This window comes from Thermobia domestica, chromosome 2 (assembly GCF_964235325.1).
Source record: "Thermobia domestica chromosome 2, izTheDome1.hap1.1, whole genome shotgun sequence".
Taxonomy (NCBI): domain Eukaryota; kingdom Metazoa; phylum Arthropoda; class Insecta; order Zygentoma; family Lepismatidae; genus Thermobia; species Thermobia domestica.
In genome coordinates this window covers 7395635-7418101 of record NC_137455.1, presented here as the reverse complement: position 1 = coordinate 7418101, position 22467 = coordinate 7395635, and the positions used below count along the sequence as shown (strand labels likewise).

Genomic DNA, 22467 nt, shown 5'->3' with positions numbered 1-22467 from the left:
TTGCTGGTTCGAATCTAGTTGTGTTCGCTGTAACTCAGTGCCTGAGCGATACTTACCGAAATTTTTCCAGTGTTGCCAACACTATCAGAATGAATCGATTCATTTAGTCGGAGCAGTTTCGTGACGAAAACTGATTTTTGTTTTGCACACAAAATTTTTTTCTGAAACAGAATTTTGTTTGTACATAAAAAATTTTTCTGAAACAGAATTTTGTTTGTACATAAAAAACTTTCTGAAACAGTTTTTGTTCTTGTACACACAAAAAAAATTTCTGAAACAGAATTTTGTTTTCGTACACAAAAAATTTTTCTGAAAAACATTTTTTTTTCGTACACAAAAATTTTCTGAATCAGTTTTTTTTTCGTACACAAAAAATTTTCTGAAACAAAAATTTAGTTTGATTTTTTTTTTCGCAAAACATTGATTTATTTTACCGGTAAACTGATTCAGAAAAAAGAAATTGAAATCGCAGTACAGGAAAAAGAATTTGATTTTAGGATGTGAAATAAAAACACAGAATCATGTTTTTGTACATTTATTTTTAGCATGTGAAACAGAATACAGAATTTCTTTTTTCTTCAAAGGAAGACGTGTCCGTGACGGGTACAAATTCTGTAAAGAGAAAATAAAACATATGAATATACATGGTAATATTTATTTGTTTCCTGTGAAAGAAGAAAAACAGATTATTAACATCGAACTAACTGATCAAGAGAGAGAGTGAGGTGAGAAAAGAAAAGCAAATGGGACGTACCTGAATTCCTTTTTTTTTTCTCCACGGGTTTCTGCAAGGTGATGTCATCTGAGTTTTGTTTCCGCTCGTGCATCGTTGAAGCATGTCCCGTGTTGCGTTGATTCTTTGCCCCGTCTTTGGGAAGTGATGTTGGTGGGATTAGGGAAAAATATGGCTGTTATTCTGTTCTGGCTTTTTTATACCCATAGGGCAATGTCTCGTATGTGTCTGGTATTAATCGGCGTTTTTTATAGTTGAAACTGTACTTCTTTTCTTCAGGTTTTGTGACAAGATGATGATCGTGGGTTCTGTAAATTTTGTGCGGCGTGCTAATGGAGATTTTTTCACTCGATTGATTTATGATCATTTGCTCCAGACTATTAAAATTTAACTTTTGACTTGCAGTATAATTGAGTGTGAATCCACGAATTTTGCATACATAACTGGTTGATTTCGTGTCGGGGTTGTAGATTTCCAAGGCGTACTGTTTTGGGCCACCAGACACGAATTTTTTAATGTATGCTTTTGGTCCAATTGATTCAAGTTCATTTGACATTGAACCAAGAAATACTTCTGGTTCTATTGTGGGCTGTGATGGTCGCTGCGTGAATATCACGGAATCTGTATCGAAATATAATACTCTTTCTTGCAGCAGTTCTAAATATTTGTAGAGTTCCAGACGAGCTTGACACGTTGTAAATGCTCCAAGGACAACATTAGCATTGTGATTTTGTACTGGAACATCATCTTCATACTGCCAATAAAGGTATAACATCGAATCGTTAACAGGTAAAATTTGGTTGACTTTTATGTCTGGAGCAGTTAATTTCTGATACAGTTCTTTGGGGTCGTTAATGATGGTCGTTTGGCTGAAATTGTCTCTTATAGCGAGTCGTCCCCAGAAGGCATTCAAACAGAGTTTTGCAAGACTACGACGTGCTGAATTTGTCATTATATTTGCTGCATCCAAAGTTATGCCTTCCCGTTGTTGTACCACTTGAATATACTGCTGCTTTTCTTCTTCGGTGACGCAATTGGCAGGCCAACCAGAAGCTTCCAGCTTAGATTTCAAAAATGTGTTAATGTATTCGCTGAATAATCCGCCAGTCTTGGTTTCTGGATCATATACGGTGATGTCGTAATCCCAAATTTCGTAAATTTCAATGACTTGATACCCAAGTTCAATGGCTTTTTGAATTTCATAGGACACCCATGTTCCTGTTAGACTTCGTTCACTGTCCGAATGTGTACATTCAGAATCTTGATTTAATGCTGTGGCACAGGTAGCACAAAGTGGAAACAACAACTTCTTATTTGAGCGAAATGGCAGCACTGGATGAAACACATTTCTGCTAGGCAAAATCTTCAACTTGACCAATCCGTTGACATCTTGAATGTCGGGCATTTCTGGATCTCCCTGTAGATATATTCGTGGATGCCCTATTGGATACCGTCCACATTTATTCACATAAGGATACAGGGAAACGATATCCAAGAATTTTATTTCTTCGCCTTCATTTTCATTTGCGACGTGATACAATTTAATGGCATTAACACGGCCACCATAGAAGCTGTCTCTTGGATTTAATGGTGTCTTATTAGTATAAGGATGTGTGCTTAAAGAAGAGGCCAATGCTGGATTGGATTTTAACACTTGACGAAATTCACATTCCCACATTTCATGTACTTTATATCCCATGGATCGTAATAACTTCATTTTACGCTGTGTTCTCTCGTAGCGATAGTTCATTGTTTCTTCGGAGTTCTCATAAATGGGCTGATCACGGCCTGTAGGGACACATAGAGGACATCCATGGAATCTGCACCCTTCAAATTCATACACGTGTTCCTCTTTAGTGTTGGGATCTTGGTAGTAGCCGTCCAGATGAAAACCAGCAACATAAACTTCTTTTCCTTTCGCAGCATGTTGAATTGAATGACCCTCTTTTTCTTCCATGTAGGCAAGCCACTGCAAAGCAATCCGTGACTGATTGTTTCTGTGACGGTATCCTCGTGCAGGAAGAATGCTAATAGTATTGGGTTTTAAGAAATTTCGTCGAAATACTAAATTGCACGCACTCGCCAAAGTGATAGCCTCCAGGAAAGGATTGACGTGAGTTTCTTGTTCAAAAGTGGTCATGAAAGATATACAAGCCATTCGAAGTACGTTGACATCCTGGACACAATAGTTTACCAATTCTTCTTGGAAAATAAACGTATCGTTCTGGTGTTCGTTGTACCATGTCATGAATTTCTCTCGTTCATCCACTTTCATTTCATCTGCACCATAATAATGGATGTCCGGTAATTTTCCCACATACGTTTGATTTGCAGCAGTATTAAAAAAGTGTGGAAAATATCCTTTGGTCGCGGGTAAATGAAATGCCTTGGATAATTTACTTAAAGCCATTGGCATGAAATTTAAAGAGTCAATAAACGATAAGTGATTCACTTTCATGCTTAAAATTTTTGCTCCGTTCAAGATCAAAGTAGGTTTCAATTCATGTTCTTCCACTAAAGATTTAAGAATAAAATGACCATCATATCCCTTACAGTTATGTGCCAAAGATACAATAAGTTTGATGTTGGGTCGTGGTTGACGTAAATACGCAAGAAAGGCATTGATCGGATCATCTTGAAAAATATGTTCTCGCTGTCCACAAACTTCACACGGATGATGTATATCTTCATCTTGAACACAGTTGTAACATACTTGTTGGGCCACCAGTAAATTGGGCTTATGAATGAACGTGTCTTCATCGAAGAAAGTATCCTGTGTGGCTTCGATATCATAGAAGACAATCATAGCCTTCTTGGCATGTAACACTGATGGAACTCCAGGTTTTAATTGAATCGTATCAGGCTTCATGTAGCATTGGTGGGTAGACGTAACGTGTTTATGGCACACATTACAAAAATAATCTGTACAATCATGTTTTCTTTCCCCTGTATGGACAAACGAATAAATGCGTAGACATTTGGCACACTGTTTCACCATCTTGCATATTGGTTGGCCTTTATGATATGGTAGAGTCAGATGATTTGTATAGCATGTTTCACCATAAAATTCACGATTGCATTCTAGGCACTGCTTCTCCGTATTGGTCTTACTGCATGGCGGTTTCTGCAAACATTTCTCGCACATGGCCGAACAGTTCTTGACGTGTGCATTACGATGATCATATTTTTTGTGGCATGCAGCACAGTAATAGTTGGTAGAAAAAACAGACGTTAATGACGTGATGATGTCATAATGAGAATTGATGCACATTAAATTGATTGGAATTTTGTCTTCGCCACCAGGCCCTTCATACAGAATATCTTCTCCGGAAAAGCTAGTGTATACGGTAAGTTTATAATTTGTCAAGTAGCGTTGCAATTGTCGTAATTCTTCCACGGATCCCCCATGGTCTAAATTCACTGATGATCTGGACAAAAGTTCATGTACGGCTGGAATAACAACACACTTGCTCTGGTTGTGATATTGTCTGTACAGTTTCTTGTTCGTATCCTTATATTTCTTTAGGCCAATAGCAATCACAATTGCATACGTTAAACATTTCTTGTCGGTGTTTTTTACTCGTAGAATGCCTTTCTTGCACTTTGATAATTCGTCGTTTGATAAAAGACCTCGACGCACCAATCCAAATCCACGGGGCACATCCACATGATGAAAATGGACAATGAACGGTTCGTTCATGAGAAAACTATCGTTACTTTGAAGAATGCGATCAAAGGATGCCCATAAAGTCTCCAGTGTCAAATTACTTGCATGCCGGAAAGATAGATAAAACGGTTTGTTCTTCTCATCGTGGGATAAAATCGATAATCCAACCATCGATGATTCGTCGACGTTTTCCAATAAGTAATCCAACATCTGTTGAAAGGAGGTCTGAACCCACTCCACAATATCGGTGCCACTGGTCGGAGCATTAATTTGAATTTCCAGCATTCGTCCTTCAAGATTAAAACGCCGATAATGTCTATTGATTTCTCGCAAGACAGTAAAGCCAGAAGTAGCCATATTCAAATAGGGAAAAAGGTAAGGTAAGCAAAAAAGGAATAGGCAAAGAAAAACAAATATCTAAAACGAAAAGAGAAAAAAAAGCACGAATTAAATTGAATTCAGAGATCACTACGTTATCAAAATGACTACACGATCAATCCTAAAAGAATGATCATATCTCAAATAGTTCTACTACTGAAACGTTTTATTGTCGTCATACTGGAAATCAAACCCGGACCAACATCAACATGTAAATGACCTAAGTTTCTGTAGTGATAAAAAGAATGAATGAAATTGTTTTTCTAACTGTGCTGAAAGAATCATTGTAGTAGTAAGCATTTTTCCTCTGACACTGAACTTTAAAACGTATGACGAACATGAAACGAAAACAAAATCTCATGCGCTTGCTTTTCTCGAGCTAAGACAAGAAAGACTCGAATTCGTTTCTCGGCGGGAGATCAGATCCCACATTAAACTGCAAGTCCACGTCTCACGTTGTAGGGAACAAAATCGTGCGTAGTTTCTTTGTTTACGTTAATGGTAACTTTCAGAAACTGAGCTAAGTGGTTAGCGTTACGTTCCTCTGGCACGGGTTCAACACCCAGTATGCGATCAGATTCAACATTAAGCTGTATTCCTAGCCCCACTACTGAAGGGACGCTAAAACCAAAATCAACAATTTTCTCGTGCCTACTTCTAATGTGTGGGATGTGGCCCGGGTTCAACACCCAGTATGCGCTCAAATTCAACATTAAGCTGTATTCCTAGCACCCCACTACTGAAGGGACGCTAAACCAAAATCAACAATTTTCTCGTGCTTACTTCTAATGTGTGGGATTCCTAATTCGATCCCCGGTCAAGTAAGTGAGGGTTATTCTTCCATTTGCTAAATATTTCGTGTTAAAATAAAACAATGATAACAATGTTATCCTCATGCAAAAGCACTCCATTGATGTTAAGAAAACGCAGTCGATACTTACCTCAAATTCAAGGAACGGAGTAAAGTCACGCTGTCACTAGAGGTACATCTACGTTCATTCAAGATCTTCGTGGAAGTAGGATTTGAAAATGAAATTAAGAAATTTATTTAGGTCTGAAACGGTTCAACTATAAAGTGACAACACTATCAGCCAATCAGAAACGAGGAAAATGAATCAATGACATCACGGAGAACCAATGAAAACACAGCTTTCATCATGTATCATGAGCCGAAACGTGATGTAAGAAGCAATCTGATTGGTTGTGACATTATTCACGTTTTTTCTCCTTACACATCAATCGTTACGACATCTAGTATCGCAATTTTGATAATGACATCATACCGTTGACTCGTTAGTTTCTTACGACATTCAAATTACCACATCTAAAATGTGATTCATTTTTCTTAAACTTGATTGAAAAAATGTAACACTCATCGATATGTTACGAAACTGTCTTTGACATAAATGTAAAGTTGAGCTTTAAAAGTCCGTCAGCTGAGAAAAAATGCTGATGTAGTATAAGCAGATTCTGCAATTTCAAAATAACAAGCTTCTATGCGTAACAACGAGCAGAAATGTGTAGTAATGTAACATAATCTGTTCATGTTCTTTTTTCATACGCAAAAATTGCTTGCACTGAAGTTGGCATGGTGCCTCAGCGTTTTTTTTTCTGATGTGTGAGGTCTCTGCTTCAATCCGCAAGCAAGTAAGTTTATGATGTTTTCTCATTTCTCATCATCGTTTCAAGGGAACGTTAACATTTCCTGAAACTAACACCTAGAATCAAACTCGGGACCATTGCATAGTAATCAACACACGTGTACGATGGCTCAGTGCTTGTCTCTACTGTATGAGGTCCCTGCTTCAATCCTCAGTCAAGTAAGTTCATGTTTCGTCCTATCATTTCTCACCGTTTTCGCGGGGACGTTAAATTCAACATTTCCAAGAATCAAACTCGGGACGATTCCAAGGTATCCATGTTCACTCCTAAAGCGGAACAAAATGCCCCCTAAAAGGGAACGAGGTGGACCACCCAAATTTTGTAGTAATATATATTAGGGTCCAGTACTATGATACCAAATGTTTAAATTTGGCAATTTCTAAAACTTAAGGGGCGGGCCAAGGTACCATTCCCGGGGGTGCACATATGTACTTATGTTTCATAATAGGGAATGGACTCCTATACATGGCCATATAACCATATAAGGTAATAGGATCTCATCCAAGAAAATGAATTAGGTCAAAAACCAAACACGTGGTACAACGTACTGCTTACGTTTATATTTTGGCAATTTTGTACCCCTAAAAGGGAACGAGATAGACCACCGAAATTTATAGTGATCTATATTAGGGTTCTATACTATTATACCAAATGTTTAAATTGGGCAATTTCCAAAATTTAAGGGGTGGGCCAAGGCACTCCTGCCAAATTTTTAAAGGGGTGCACAAATGTACCTATGTCTTACAATAGGAAATAAACACCTGTATACACCCATATAACTATATAAGGTAATAGGACCTCATCCAAGGGAATAAAATGAGCCAAAAAAACCAAACATGTGGTTGTACTAAAAATTTGGCAATTTTGTACCCCTAAAAGGGAACGAAGTGGACCACCCAAATTTATAGTAATACATACTATTGTACCAAAATGTTTAAATTGGGCAATTTCCAAAATTGATGGGGTGGGCCAAGGTACACCTCCCAAAAATTTCAAGGGGTGCAGCAATATACCCATGTCTTATGAAAGGTAATGAACCCCTGTATATGCACATATAACCATATAGGGTAATAATACCTCATCAAAGGGGATAAATTAGGTCAAAAAAAAAACCCGAAATTTGAATTTTTGGCAATTTTTTACTCATAAAAGGGAACGACATAGACACCCAATACTGATAGAGGTACATACTGTGGTCCTAGGCTACCACACCCAATTTTTAGATTTGGCAATTTCCAAAATTTAAGGGGTGGTCCTATGTACCTCTGCCAAAATCTAGAGGGGAGGTCCTGAGTACCCCTAGGTCATTGACACAGGCCAGGGACCATGGGTCCTGGGGGTGGTCCTATGTACCCCTGCCAAATTTTAGGGGGTGGTCCTAGGTACCCCTAGGTCATTGACCCCGGCCAGGGACCATGGGTCCTGAGGCAGGGACCCAGGGGCCAAAAAGTTAGGCCAAGTCATGCGATTACTACTCCATGGCAAAAATTTGTCATAACAAATAACACATACATGTCCTCTATGAGCAAAAAAAAAAAAAATCATTGAAATTGGAGCCGGACAATTGGGTGATGTCTCTTGTTAGGTTAGGTGAAAAAGTAGGGCAGTGACAACAGTGGTGCCCACCCCCTTATGTAGATGATGCACCCCCCAATTGTGTATCTGTAGGTGTTTTTTCATGAAAAAATCTTTTCGATTAATTTTTACACTCCTCAAACATATTTATATAGATTTTTACCCCCCAAAATATTTCAATGACGAAGTTTCCGTCATAGCCCCCCCCTCTTTGGGCACCCCTGGTGACAAAGAAGTGAGCGGAAGACTATGAGCAAAGAAGCTTCTCAGTTGCGTTCTGCCAATGTTGACAGAATACTTATAATGATAATACAATGTAGACTTGTCTTTCTTAATATATGGTATCAATTACTTTGTAGTGTCTGCCTTACAAAACATAACACTATCATCAGCAAATAATCATTCGACCTCTTAGTTTAAGTTGATGTACATCATTCACATAGATTAAAAAGAGTAACGGTCCCAATATGGACTCTTCTGGAACACCATATTATATTTTAACATCATTGTTTTCTTTCCCATTTGTCAAAACATTATGACATATGAGATAAATTTTAAATCAAGCTGTGAACCATATATTCTCTAGCTTTTGTTATAACGTTATGCTTGATTGTATCAAATCTTTCTTCAAATCAATAAATAATGCTTCTACAAGTTTATTTTAATTCGAAATTCAATTTGAAACAGAAAACTTTGGTATACCGTTCTTAACCTTCTACTACTCGAATTTTATTGAATTTAATGCATAGTATGTACACTCATGTCCGAAATTATTGTCGCATGTCTATAAATATGTTGTTCTAGGAATATAATTTGATAACGAATTTCCCGGTATTTCTTATAATGTTAGCATGTGCATAATTAGCAAAGACGTGTATGTGGCAAATTTCATGTCAAAAGAGCAGTAAATAAGAACGATGAAACGAAAATAAAACTTTCTTGTCCATTTACCAACATTTTGTCTTACTCATTCTAATTTTCATATTTATAATTCTTTTCCTATGAAATTTACCACAAATATACATTTCCCGATTATACACATAGTATCAATATTAAAAGTACCCTGCAAAATCATCATCAAATTATATTCTTACCAGAAGACAGTTATAAATATGCGACAATCATTTTGGACATGAGTGTACATAAACATATATGGTAGACACTTCTTCCTCGTAATCTGTTCCTCCTTATTCTAACAGCTCAACAACTTCTAAATGATAATTTGTTCCACTAAGTCTTAACTACGACACTTTCAGAACAGTTAATTGCTAACGATTAAGTATCAGGAAACATTTCTGTCGTAGAACACGATTCTAACAGCTCTAGAAACAATTTGTTCGAACTAGAAAACCGTTTCCGTCCACCGATTTGCCCTATTTCTTTCATATCGAATAATCGGTTATCCATGACTATTGAACTTTTTTTTTACTTCATAATGTAGATATTGATTGCTTTTTCCATGTTATAATGAGAAAACTAATGTGGAACGAACTGATATTCCTTCGTTAAAATTAAAATGTTTTAAAAAGTGCAAAATTTCCCAAGTAGAAAAGCAGTGGAAAAAGAACTTAGGTTTTTAATTTTAAAAAAGCCTTTTTGTTGGATCAAATGATGCAATATATTTTAATCAAAAATTTTCTTATAGGCCTTATATCTGGAGAACTACATATAGTGTAGCCAAACCCAAACTATCACTTAACTCGGTATGATGTACTTATTCCGTAGAAAATACGAAAACTCGATGTAGGGGCCGTTCAAAAATTTTGTGGACCCTGGTCCAAAAACTAATTATTGGCCAACATTGCAATCTTTTGATCCATTTTTAGTTTTCCTTAAGTTCTTGATTTAGCCTTGCATGTAGCGAAGTATTATGGCTTCGATTTTTTAAACTTTTGAAATAATTTTTTGTCTTAAGATTTTGACAATACTGGTGATGTTTACTTTCATAGTTCACAAAATAACATTGATTAATTACATCCGTTAATCGTGATACAACGAAATTGGGCATGTCAGTTTGAAATATGTACACTCACGTCCAAAGTTATTGTCGCATGTCTATAAATGTGTTGTTGTAGGAATATAATTTGATAACGAATTCGCCCGGTATTTCTTATAATGTTAGTATGTGTACAATCGGCAAAGACATGTATGTGGTAAATTTCATGTTAAATGAGCAGTAAATAAGAGCAATAAAACGAAAATAAAACTTTCTTGTCCATTTACCAACATTTTGTTTTACTCATTCTAATTTTCGTATTTATAATTCTTTTCCTATGAAAATTATCACAAATACATATTTCCCGATTATATACATAGTATAAGTATTAAAAGTACCCCTGAAAATCATTATGAAACTATATTGTTACAAGGAGACAGTTATAGATATGCGACAATCATGTTGGACATGACTGTACATAAACATATATGCATCTATTACATTTGGAGTACTCCAAATTCACTAATATACCATATTATACATTTTATTTTTTTGCTCGTGATATCTTGACTCTAGGATTCGATCGCGGTACTTCATTACGTGACATACATTCATCCTGTTACCGACCCCGTGAGCTCTCCCAAATGAAATCGATGCGTAAAGCTAAGGGAAAGACATAGCGAAGCACAAAGAATGTAAGCAATGCAAGAAACACAGGAAATGTTTATCACCCTACAGACCTGCATTACCACGAAACAACAATAGCACATGACGTAATCGCATAAATTATTTATCGGGAACGCTTATCTTTATCGACAGGAAATGAAACTCGACTCACGCATTTTTTCTTCCTATTAGTTCGAAATAAGATGTTAAGAAACAAAATGTTAGATTCTAGATTTTCAAATCATCAGCAGTTAGCTACGGTTGAGGTGTGCAACATCTTTCAGTGCTTGACTTAGCATGACCAAATATAGGTGGGTAAAAAGTACTTTTCTTTAACATATTCTGTATGACGTGTGAATGGGATGGCTAAACTCGCGACCCTTGTAAGTTAATAATAAGCCGGAGTTCGAGTCTCAGCAGGTGCCAATGGGGTCAGTGAGCACAAGAGAGTACGCGAGACTCGTTGAAAATATCAACTGAATTGCCAACACTGCTAGTGTGGTGGTATTTTAGAATATGCCAAACCAGTGGCGTAGGGAAGGAGGGCCCAAAGGGGCCGGGGCCCCCCAAAGAGGTCCGGCAATGTATTTTGGTACTTTGATGTTTGTAATTTTTTAATATATTTTTATGTTTATATATTTTTGTGTTTGTAATTTTTCTATATGTGCCTATAACAGCACTTGCCCCCCCCCCCAAACACACATCCTGGCTACGCTACTGTGCCAAACGGTTTTCCCCTGTATATATTTACATTGTGTGATATTTCCGCGTTAATTTAAAAGTTACAAGGGAAGCACGTGGTTCAAAGGTATGAAAGAAAACGTTAATCCGTTGCCATAGAAACCGCCGTTTCCAGGGCAACAGATCCTGTCACGGTTAGCCAATATTGAAAGAAAACGTTAAAAACGAAAAAATAATAATAATAATAAAGTGCCAAATGTACTGGAGAGAAGTCGCTAAAATTAATTCTCTTTAACGAGGACGATTACGAAACATCACCTACTGATTGAAATCCGAATTATTTTTCCAATAAAGTAAATTCCAATAAACTTTCTTGTTATTGTTGATTATTCCATATCGGACTCCCGAAGAAAACTCATCTAAACAACTTATTGACCGTGCCAATAGCGACTACTCTCAATCATGACTCCGTTTTCTTTCATTTAGAAATAGAAAAGAAAGAGAAGAAAGTAGAAGGGTAAAAGAAGGAGGTAGGAAAAGAAGAAAGAAAAGAAATAGGGTATTTTAATAAGAAACAGATTACTGGATAATTCCGGAAATATAGTAAAAGGTCGGGAAAGTCGCTGAAAGGTGAATCATTCTAAATGTTATTAACGACTAATCAACTTTGGAATGCTTCGGAATAGACACATGTTCCCTCATACCACCCAGACCTAGCTCCAGGCACCACGACCGTGGGATTGCCCAGACCTAGACCTGGAAACGAGAAAGGTGAAATCATTCTTTGTACTGTTATTCCAACCGGTGATTGATAACCATCCAGCATCTGAACTCTGTTCTCTAGGATCGACCACACATATGAATTAGCCAAGAGGAAAAAAAAAAATCAGACTTATAAACTCAATATGAATTCATGTATCGCATCAATAAGAATTTCAACTTCCTGGAAGAAAGATGTCGTATTTAGGCTCATCCTGCTATTTTTGTTTCACTCCTAGAGCCGATTTAAACCATTAGTAGCGGTCCTTCATGACCTAGGTTATTTACCTTAACACATATATTAAAACATGTCACATATATTACAGATGTTAATATGACAAAGGATATCACTAAAATTACTTATATTAAATCTATCATGCATTCACACGCTCACTCACTCAGGACAGTGTATATATAGTTAACGGAAACCAACTAACTACAAAAATACAAATAATTTATTACATCCATAGTGAAAAGAAAAGGCAAACAGATAATTATGAAGAAAATATTACAAGCACAAGTTATTGGTTATATATTAATAGAGTACATAGTGTTATATTCTAGTAAAATTTTATATATTCAGTCATCTTGACAAATAAAAATAATTACATATATTGTATCTTAGGCATGCTAAATCAAAATTAGGATTCGCGACATACGCAAAGGAGACACTTATTTCACTTTAAAAAAAAAAATTGGACAAAGAGGAAAGAAAGAAAAAAAAACTTTTAGGTGCATTAAAACTTGTATGAGTCTCTATCTCACATTGAAAAATGAAATATCAATAATTTTGAGCGTTCAAATCACCAATCACGCACTACTCGTAGTGTCCAGAACATTTCGCTCCATTTAACTTAGTTTGTGTTTATTTATATCTCTCTCTATATATATATATATAACTATTGGTTTACAAAAACCATTCATCGACTATATTTAGTTTGTAACTCTTCGTAGTTTATATCTGCACTCGCACACTGCGATGTTTATACCCATTTAGGAATTTTGAAAATCACTTTCGCCAGAGGATGTTTCTCCTCTTAGACAGTCCATTCACGAATTTATTAACTGAGTAATTTCAAGTTACTTATTTGTTCAACACTGGGACACGTCATGAGACCTTTCCTTTAGATCACTTTTGGATATATGTATACATGGTTCGGATTTAAAAAAAAAAAATCTTCCACAGGTGTATGGAGTATGATGGTTCAAATGGAGGATGGAAAAAAAACTGGTCAAGTCACAGGATACATATGAAGGTGAGAAGGATTCACGGTGCACTTTCCACAATGGCTTTAGGTTGGTAGTTCAGGGTTAATATTCGTTGTGATATGAGTTACGTTTTGACCTGCCGTTACTTTTCAATACATGCCATTACATAATTACAGAAGTTGTCATTTACATTTATTCAAAATAAAAGGAAAATTACTGAAGTGCACGGCGGTATTCTTAACAAAATCTACATTCTTACATTCGTCGGAGAACTCACTTGTAACTATAGCAACCAATACACGTTTAGGGGGACAGACACGAGCGCTCTTACATATATTCATAATACATTTAATATCAAACTTCTACTTTAAAATCATATTCACATACTAAGTACATATACATTCGACGTATTCATTTCTTTATATATATATATATATATTTATTATAAATGCGCACACATTTAAATTAATCACCCCAACAATAATTTTTTAAAAGGTTGGAAACATTGTCCAAGAAAACAAACGACTTCCGACATTACATATGAAAAAGAAAATCGATTTTTTTTTTTTTTTACCTGATACCGCGCGTCTATAAATTTTACACTTTTATATAATCAACTCGTGCTTAAATCATGGAAAAAAACTTTGGAAGGCAGGCACGTAACACAGAGCATTTCTAAAGATATAACTAGATAACCTAAAATACAATTTCTGGGCCCAGGTTAACTACAAAGTAATCGAAAACCAAAACAGAAAGGAAAGTGACCAACGGATTACAAAAAAACCTTAAAGGGACGACGGTGAAAGAACGTAATTGAAGTGTCGTCAGATATGAAGTCTTTGTTCATTTCGGCGATAGGTCAAAATGTGATGGAGGACCCAATCATTATCTACTCTATCCATGAATCGTGTCTTGCAACATCTCAGCTGGTAATTTCAGATCAGAGTTGTATGTTAAATAAATCGTAAGTAACAAGTTCAGAATCTTGGGGGGGGGGAAGGTTGAAAAAATTTAAAAAAATCTTGAAGTAAGAAGGAAGAACGAGACAAGAGAGAGAAAGCGGCGCCAACGAAAGGAGAAAGATTAAAGTACTACTCACTACTCAGAAGAGTGATCGAATTTAAATATATAACAACTCATAGCCAAAATATTCTTAACATGCCAAAAGGGGTTGGTCTACTCAAATACGCAGACTCAAGGGGCGCCCTGCTGCCAAGGATGCAAGTTCTGTGTCCATCAGATCCCAATCCCACAAGAGTTTGTTTGTAAGATTGAAATCCGATCCCCGTATCCGGCCCAGACCAGCAGGTTAAAAGGAGAGGGGGAAAAGGGACCTGGTAACTTCGTCCCTAATTTTGAAATCTCTAAGTAAGACAAAAAAAAATATTCGACCCCTCAGAAGAACTAAGGAGGTTCGAGGACAGTAATGAAACTAGAGTAATAGCTAAGATATCCCTAATTAGTGATTTGCCAAAATAAAAAAAAATTAAATAAACTGAATTTTGGATCGGTGATTTCTATTGCCAAACTTCACCGATAGCTACCCTGCGCAGACACGCCACAGTCTGGGATGTCGTTAATTTCCCTCGTCTAATTAAACTAAGAAAAGAAATGAAAATACTTAAAGGGACTAGGGGTCGACATCCGGGTACGCGATTAATAAATTTCAATAATTAATTGTTTTGATTCTGTAACCCTGTCAGAGCTGTCGCCTCCATGAACATTGTAAGCTAGCCTGAGTAGGTAACGTGAAGGAAAAAAAAATCTCACGGAGCAGGATATTCTATTTTAAAACCGACCAGAAGATATGATTCACTACAGCCCTGTTGTATAACTACTATTGTCTTTTCATAATTTAGTATTCAATATGTCTAGTCAACGATTATATGATGCTACCCATTCTATCAGATGGTATTACTATGGTTGATTATTATTATAACACATAAAACTACAAAGTATTACCATAGTCCGACTATATATCGCCCTCCGGTCCGCGTGATATCATGGTGCAGGGGTCAGAACCTGAGATGTTTGTAGTTACACATATCTATTCAATATTTATATATCAACACGCGGCGAAGTATTCACTGGGCTACTATATATTTAACTATATGGGTGTCCTATATTCTATATTCATTTACTACAATATTCATATACTTATTAATATTCATATAATATTCATATCATTTGCCACGACGCTATATTCTACAAACACCCTGTTTCCTTTATCTACGCCCAGCCTATATACACATTTCATCATAACACTTTAACATCTATAATCACTGCAAACATTTCCCATTCCGATCACCGCACGACAACCTCACTCGAACTCAGGACTTTTCACCACACACACAATACTATGTAATACCTGGTAGCTTTATTAAGAACGAAGAAAAAAAAATCCTACGTATGTTCACCGAAAATAGAATTATCCGCGATAATATTTAATGTTTATGAAATTCTGCAGCAACAATGAAATTATTCTGCAGCCACGAAGAAAAATGAACATTTAATATAATTTCAAAGCGAAGAACTAGCATCATATCGCCCGACTTCTGTTAAGAAATTACGGATTGTTTATTTACTTAAATATCTCGATTTCTAGACTATGCAGAATGTTGAAACTTTCAGAATATATTAATTTTGGGTCACTTGACCTAACTGTACATTCATATGGGCTGTGAATTATACCTTCTAGGTTTTATTTCGAAAAGAAAGGTCAATTCCATGAAAACTAAATCACTAAGCACGTCGACATGAGAATGACGGTTAGTACTGACTTTCGACACTAGAGGCTAGCGATGATATAATCAACCCTTGAACAACCGAATGTGACCTTGTACACGGAATTATTATACTATATTACGTTCACTTTTGACGGAGTAATAAAATTTATCGCATAGTAAAGACTACACTGTCCGGACTCAACCATCTCACACACTCTTTCATCACTTAACTACCACTACCACTGATTCTAGATTACAAATATACACATACTACTTAAACTACAAGACACATCATGCCAATACACACCAATCGTCACTACCATTAATACATGTTATACTAATAAATATACACAGAAAACATTCATATTTCACCATTTTAAATCGGCTCTATGCAAGGTAACGAAAGGAAAGGGAAAGAAAAGAACAGGGCCAACTGGCCCTGTAGTTACTAAATCACATTCTTAACTGTTTAATCAATGCCCCCGAGGGGACGTATCGGAGTATTAGCTAACAATAGGACCCCTGCCCTGAAGGGGCAGGAACCCGGAACAAACTACATGTTCAACTCATCCCGCTGGAAGCCGTACTCCCAATTTGGGAGTCAGATAGGAGCCCTGAGAGTTAACTTAAGCCATCATTCTAATGTTATTAAAGATTACGAAACTCAGAATACCGCCATGTGGATTAGTAAGAAAATCACTTACTATCTATATTAATAAATTACTACTCGGACAGGTCTTAGCTGTATAAGATATTGGGAGGGGTGAAAAGGATAATCACTGTTCTGAAATTTCTGAATCGAAACAAATGAAGAGTTTAGCACACCAAATTAAATGCACGGAACGTCGAACCTGTCCACACTAAATATTTACATCTGACATGGCGTCCTGTGGTTCTGGCTATATTTCACTAAGATTTTAGTCCAGTTTTTTACTATAAAAATCTGCAACTTATGGCTCCATAGCTTCCTGGACGGTATTTATTCAACTATTATACTATTTTACCTTTTACTGCAGCTTTTCGAGCTCCCTTTTGACTTTTTATATCCTGGGAAGATCTTAGTCCGGCGTCTTCAGTAAGATTCTTGGCATGGAATGGAATAATTGCGCCCTAATATCATAGCGTGGGTTTATCAGCCAATCAAAACTAAGCATTTTGGCGGTGGGGCTTTGAAACGAATAAAATTTGGTAAAATCTGGATTAAACTAGATTTTAGAAGGACCTAGGTATCTAAAAGAGAGGTGAAGGGTGGTCCTGAAAATTCTGTCGAATTTTAGATTGGTTATTTGATCTGGGAAGTTCCGTCCAATAGTGGATCTATATTTTCGGATAGCACTGACACCGTAAGAATTGTAATAATCCATTTACACATCCATATACAAGACTTATAACTAATTTAAAATATAAATAAAGATATTGATTCCCAAAACTATCATTCCCAATGAATTTTTTACAGTTTTTCCATGTTAATTTGAAATAGAATAATGAACAATATTACGAATTATATGAACAGCCAGACATTTTTTGTTAAACGTCAAGTACAGTCGGTGCAAAAAATTTCGGGCACCCTCCTATTAAAAACATAATATCGTTAGGCTGTAATGGCATATTACAGTTCCCCGGCGTCGTTAAAAAAAATTTTGTTTGAATAACAAAATTTTGTTGAATAGAATTAACATGTATTAATACTAATAAACTAACTACTCACTCATACTCTCATGCACTCAAATGAGACAGTGTAACATTCACTTTGGGTATTGAGATAGAAGTTCCCGTTTTTTGTCCTCAGTACAGTTGAAAAGCTTAAGATTCTGGAAATTGTGAGTTCCGATACTTTCACCTTTTAGATTGTGTAATACAGCGCAATTTTTCAATAATTTAACTGCTAAAAACGGGCCGGTATAGACTTTCATCCATTTTGCTGACTCATGCTTTATAAGTGAGGATAAGTTATGCAGTTTCAACATCACTAATTGCCCTTCTTGCAGATTTATAGCGTTTGACGACTGTTTCGCATGACTTTTTAATTTTACCTCTACTTCAGCGTATCGGAAACGGTTATCTACGGAATCTAACTCTTTGGGCCATGGGAACACTTTCCTATAGCTATCAACGGCAGAATAACTAAGAAAGCGTTCCGCAGGCGTACAGCCAATACTGGAACAATATGAATTATTCAGAAGGTCCTGAATTTTGACTAAGTACTTGTGCCAAGTGGTTTGATCCTCATGACACCATAATCTAACTAATCTATTGAGTTCTTTATGGCTACGTTCTGTAACGCCGTTAGCCTGCGGGGAATAACTGGAAGTTTTCTTATGTTTAATTTTATATTTGTTACAAAAGTCCTGCCATAACTTAGATTGGAACTGTGGTCCTTTATCAGATAAGAATTCCTGTGGGTAAGGCAATAGATGAAAGTATCGTCTCTCTAATACTGTGATTATTTCCTTAGTATGAGCCTTTTTCAGTGGAAGGAAAGTAACGAAACGAGAATAAATATCTGTTAGAGATAAAATATAATAATATCCCTGACTGGGTGGCAATTTTCCAATAAGGTCCACCCCCAGAGTCTCATGGGGTACGGTGGCTTGAATATGATATTCCTGCTTAGCTATAGCACGGTTTGTAAACTTTGTTTCGGCACATTCTATGCAATTTCGTATGAAGTTTTTAATCGTGGTTTTTTGATTCTTCCAATAAAATATAGCTCGACAAAAACGATAACACTTTTGAACTCCAAAGTGACCGGTAGAATGGACAACACTGATAATTTGGGGTATACAACTCTGCGGTATCACTAAGAGCCATTTCTGAACACGCAAAGGTTTAATATAAATTAACCCACAGTACATTGTTACTCTGTCCAGATTACGGTTGTTTTCATATTGCTTTAACAGGTTCTTACATAATTCATCTGTTATTTGATTTTCTCGAATAAAGTCTAGATTAATATCAGCATCCTGCGTTTTGGTTAAAAAATGAACATAATGTGTTTCGGGCTCAAGCAATACCTCCGGTGGGTATCTACTAATTGTGTCGGCTACAAAATTTTCTCTGCCTGGACAGTGTTGAAAAATTAAATCAAATTTCTGCAGTTTCAATAGAATGCGGGTGGTTCGTGGCTCAAGGTTCTTTTGGGTGAATGCATGTGTGACTGCCGCGTTATCTGTATGGACATAAGTAGTACGACCCATGATATACTGCTCAAAATGTTCACAGAGGAACAGGACTGACAGGAGTTCCAGCTGAGATATTGAAAGAGACAACTCATAGGGTTTCACCCGTCGACTGGCATATCCAATGACGTTAGGATTATCTTTATCTGAAGGATATTGTGCAAGTAGGCCAGCCAAATTTTCCATGCACGCATCACTATGGATGTGAAAAGGCAAGGAAAAATCCGGCTGACTTAATGCAGGTGGATTACTAAGAAGAGTTCTCAGTTTATTGAAAGTTTCCAAGGCTTCGTTATTCAGTACGAATTTCTGATCCTTTTTCAGGAGTTGATACAGATTAGCAGTGAGACCAGAAAAGTTTGGGATGAATTTTCGCCTCCATCCTATAAGCCCTAAAAACTTCTGTAATGCTTTCTTGGATTTCGGTACTGGAAAACAACGAATTGGCTCATTGAGTCGAGGGTCATCCCTTATTGTTCTGCCACTAATTATATGTCCTAAAAATTTGATTTCCCGTGCAAAGAACTTACATTTCTTGAAATTTAATGAAAAATTTGCTTGTTTAAAGATTTCGAAAGTTCTCTCTAAATGAGCCAAATGCTCTTCTTCAATAGTTGATTTTACTAGTACATCGTCTAAGTACAAAATAACAAAAGAACGGGTTGAGTCATTAAAAAATTTTGTCATTACCGATTGAAATACAGCAGGACTACTTTTCAGCCCCTGTGGCAGAACAGTAAGGCAATATTGTCTTCCCTTGTACACAAAACTGGTGCATTGGTAAGAGTCTGGGTGTAAACTGATCCCATAATATGCACTTGACGCGTCAAACGACGAAAACCACATTGCCTGCGAAACACGGTGTAGTAACTCATTGATAGGTTCTACCTGCACCTGTGGAGATATAATTTTTGAGTTGGTAGCCCTCAGATCTAAAACTGGACGTACACCGCCAGAGGCCTTCCGGACGACATGAATAGGATTTCGATATGGAGACATTTGTTCTATTGCTATCCCCAACCGTAACCATTTATTCAACTCTGCTTCAAACTCAGGTTGTATAGCCTGAGGAACGGAATAACATGGTCCAACAACTGGTTCTTCATCCTTCAATTGTATTTTATAGGGAGGCGCGTTAACGCGGCGTGGGTACTCAGAGAAAAGAGAACGGTACTTTATTAATAATTTCCGAAGACCTGATTTAATCGGTAATGGTAAGTCATCCCGAGTGGCAATATATGAATCAATCTCTTGCTCCGAGACATTGCATTCGGTGCCCAGGAGTGGATCCAGCTGATCTCCCCTGTTAACCCCTCCCTTGTGGAGAGGTGTCACTGCACAGGCAGCTTGACAATTTAAACTGGGGTCAAGCATGGGTCGATCCACCACCGGCCATCCTGATTCACCGATTGCAATCTCTTCTACTGGTAATTTCACTAGCATTATGTTCGGTCGATCCGTAGGAACGACAACAGTGTTTCCTAAACTATCTTTCATTCTAATCTCTTTCTTTTCCCGGTCAATGATACAATGGAATTTGTCCAGAAACGGACATCCCAGTATTAGGTCCGTTCGCAAATATTTTATGACGAAGATGGCTATTTCGAATATATGATTCTGTATGTTTAGGTTAAAATTTTGAACGCCCTGAACCGAAAAACTTTCTTTTCCAGCGAAAGCGCCAAGTGTAAGGCCCGTGTATGGTCTCAATTTAGCGGATGGAAACCGTTGCTTTAATTTTTTCCACACCTCCCAGTCCATTAGGCAGAGCTCCGAGCCACTATCTATTGTAGCGACAAGTTCAACGCCGCCGATACTTCCTCGTAGGCTGGGAGAGGTAGAAAAATAGCGTTCTTCACTTGAAGCAAAGGGTTCCTCATCTATAACAAATTTTATAACAAATTGTAACGAGTCCCGAAATGATAAATTCTGTGTCCACAACTTAGATTTACATTCGTGGTCAGTCTGGTTTTTCAAAATAATGGGGTATATTTTCCCGCAACTATCCTCCCCCATTTCACCAGGTAGTTGCGGAATTAGTTTGTCGATTTGACAGCGGTCTCGCGACTATCACTCCCTCGAGTGGCTAGAATTCCATTTCCGCCATTAGTTGGTATTTGCGAAGGGGCAGAATTCTGAGATCTACCTGCACAGTTATTGTTAACATTGCCGTTTTGACCATTACCGTTTTCTCTTCTCCGGTACGCCCCATTAAAGTTCCTCCTATTATCGTCCCTATTCGGGTTCGATTCCCCCATTGTGCGGTCATAGGGGCGATAACCCCGGCGATTGTTAAACATCGGTCGGTTACGGAACAGACGTCGACCATTGTATTGATTGCTTTCTGAGCCACTCCCACTCGGATAGCGAGATCCAGCTTGGGTGTAACTCAGAAAGTCCGTTTGGCAACTTGCCGTTGCCTTGCTTTTCACGGGTTTCACAACTTTTGCTTGTCGGGCGAAATACCTCTTTGGTGGGCCTCCAGTTTCCTTCCCACACAGGGCAGCTAGGCGTGACGTAACTTCTCGTACCGTTTGGCACAAGTGGGAAGCAATAGCCCGCGACTCATCTGGTGGAAGAGCGTTCACTATTATGTCTACTAGCTCGGCTTGCGATGGATTTTCTGCAATCTGATAGTACAGTTCTATGATCTTCCAAGCATAGTCCAAAAGGGACCCATACTTGGCTCGATCATATCTTAAAGATTGGAGGTTGCGTTTCTGAAGCCTCTCTATATGTTCGTTGCAGTATTCTTCCTTAAAAAGGATCAGAAAATCATCAAACGTATGAATTCTATATTTAATAGAAGCAAACCATGCGCCTGATGCTGCAATTAAAAGTTTTTCAACTATTTGTAAACGTTCTCTATCGGTCAGCCGATACATTTCTAAACACTGCTGCAATCTACGCAGAAAAACACGAGGCTGTCCATTGGTAATATTCCCGTCAAAAGTGGGAAAACGTTCGATGTCCCTCAGCGAAACCTTGGAACCCATACTAACATAAGCAGGGGAATAGTTACTGGGAATTAACATATTATCCTGCACAATCGGAGTCGTCACCGGATTTACCACCGACGACGTAGTAGCGGTGTTATAATTACCCATGTAAGTGAAAGGGATTTTGTTGGTCGTATTGAGTATGTTGGGCTCCATCCCCGGACCAATCGCACCCATGAACAACGACTCAGAATGGCACCCATCTCCTCTTCCCGGCAACACGCTATGTGATTGTATACCTCCATGTAGGGAGGGAGCACTCACGCTAGTGACCGTAGTCGTCACAACACTCGACTG

The 22467-nt window shown here is 37.4% G+C and overlaps 2 protein-coding genes across 2 annotated transcripts in view; one reads left to right on the top strand and one right to left on the bottom strand.

The window, feature by feature from the left end:
* Window positions 1-22467, top strand: part of LOC145669992 (uncharacterized) — a 66743-nt gene that overhangs the window by 30246 nt on the left and 14030 nt on the right. The gene's annotated exons all lie outside the window — the stretch shown is intronic.
* LOC145678941 (uncharacterized) lies at window positions 545-20668 on the bottom strand. The gene is made up of 3 exons (XM_081749547.1): window positions 20578-20668; window positions 755-2005; window positions 545-612 (listed from the first exon to the last, which is right to left on the bottom strand). Exons 1-2 carry the CDS (start codon window positions 20666-20668, stop codon window positions 912-914), a joined length of 1185 nt encoding a protein of 394 aa, XP_081605673.1. The 3' UTR covers window positions 545-612; window positions 755-911.

Excerpts from the sequence above, each read along its gene's own strand:
- LOC145678941 (XM_081749547.1), bottom strand. The coding sequence starts at position 20,668 with ATGAAAGATAGTTTAGGAAACACTGTTGTCGTTCCTACGGATCGACCG. Across the intron at positions 2,006-20,577 it reads AGTAGAAGAGATTGCAATCG|CATTAAATCAAGATTCTGAA; the intron begins GTGAATCAGGAT and ends CCTGTGCCACAG.